This window comes from Austrofundulus limnaeus, unplaced genomic scaffold (assembly GCF_001266775.1).
Source record: "Austrofundulus limnaeus strain Quisiro unplaced genomic scaffold, Austrofundulus_limnaeus-1.0 Scaffold3, whole genome shotgun sequence".
Taxonomy (NCBI): domain Eukaryota; kingdom Metazoa; phylum Chordata; class Actinopteri; order Cyprinodontiformes; family Rivulidae; genus Austrofundulus; species Austrofundulus limnaeus.
The window spans coordinates 4335577-4337170 of record NW_013952405.1 but is presented as its reverse complement, the minus strand read 5'-3'; the positions used below and the strand labels follow the sequence as shown (position 1 = coordinate 4337170).

Genomic DNA, 1594 nt, shown 5'->3' with positions numbered 1-1594 from the left:
TCATAATAGTTTTGCATGACTCTGATTAATATATCTTTAGTTGAAAGTGGGATGTGGTGTATACTGGGCCCCAGTTGTCCCTTCTGCCCTGGGCCCCCATGGTACTCAGAAACARCTCTGGATGTGGGGCTAATATTCTCAAAAACCTTTAAAAATGGCAGTATACATAATAAACATTTACAGGTATGTAAACCCTAGAGCTGATGCATCAGTTGTTGCCTTTTCAAGCAATGTTCACATGAAAATTTATTGCATTAAAAATMTATTAATCAAATATAGATGTGCAAGGTTACTAATGCTTTTGCTTCTATTTTTATTTATTAAATTCTAATATATGCATTGTTATGGAGCCCGCGAGGTGACACGGGGGATTTTTTTTTCCTTTTGCGTTCCCACGCACTACCTTTGCGTTCCCACGCAATACTATTGCGTGGGAACGCAAAAGAAAAAAAAATCTCCAATGTCACCTCGCGGGCTCCGTACATTGTAAAGTAAAAACTAAAGTAAAAAAAAAAAAAAGTCAAAAGTAAAACTTCCCATATCTTTGTAAAATAACTTACGTTAGAGTTGAACTGTATGTTGTCACGACGTGCTGTWACTTTGTTGGACGATTTCAAGGCGTATAAAACTGAGCCAAARTTGGGTTCTTTAACTCCTGCGTTCCTACACAATCAAAACAAATCGATTATTATTATTTTTTTAGATGCACTCAACAGAAGATACATTTCCCGTTTAAAAACTCACCTGTTTCTGAACTCATTGTTGTAAATGTCTCTTAGTTGTAGTTTGCCTGTGATGGATGCTCTGTTGGTCTTTTTCAAAAACTCGAAGAAGTCCAGTCCAATTTGGCACCGTGACTTTAAACTCTTTTTAACCATGATTAGTTGTCAAAACAAAGCACCAAACCACCGGGGTGTTAGCCGAAATACGGAAACACAGCTGGTGAGCACTCTGACGACTTGTCTAAGGAAACGCTGAGAGGAGCGCTCGCGTTTGTGCTTTCATTGCCCTGAGGGGCGGGGCTCAGAAACTCAAGCACATCCGAGGAAACGAAAGTGAAGGCAAAGCAATGTAAACGAAAAGCAAATGCTGAAGTTAGCTTTCTTATCTCAGCTTTCTTAGCTCAGCTCTTGTTCAAAAACTAAAATTATAAATATATTTTGTTTTCTTCTCCTTTTTTATTCATTGTTTGGGGGATACTGRATTATGGGTGATTCTTTTTCTGTGGCAACATTTTGGCTTCAGGACTTTAGACAAAAAAAAAAGAAGAGCACTAAGATTTAAATATTTTGTTACATCACTGACATGTTTAACAATAAGAAATGAATAATAGTCAAGCTCAGGGCTGGATAAAGTAATAATTACAGGTAATTTTTTGTCACCATTGTCTCTAAATTTGTTCCACCCTGTTAGGGACATTTACATAGGCCAGTTAAACATGTAAATATTGATAAATAATTAAAAAATTAAAAAAGAATATGACCCTTTTACTATATAATATGTTTTATTCTTGAAAATGTAACATATGTAATTACGAATCATTTAAGTCAGTATTGGGATTTTTTTTTACACTTTATTACTGACTATATATATA

At 35.4% G+C, this 1594-nt stretch overlaps 1 protein-coding gene across 1 annotated transcript in view; it reads right to left on the bottom strand.

Moving 5' to 3' along the window:
• The window catches only part of LOC106524402 (putative helicase mov-10-B.2), a 20247-nt gene extending 19260 nt beyond the window's left edge, over nucleotides 1–987 (bottom strand). The window contains exons 1-2 of the mRNA XM_014018203.1: nucleotides 745–987; nucleotides 561–663 (exon numbers count right to left, since the gene is read on the bottom strand). Of these exons, the coding sequence (XP_013873657.1) occupies nucleotides 561–663; nucleotides 745–878 (237 nt within the window). The 5' untranslated portion in view covers nucleotides 879–987. The remainder of the gene's footprint in view (nucleotides 1–560; nucleotides 664–744) is intronic.
• Nucleotides 988–1594: the final 607 nt, after the last annotated feature.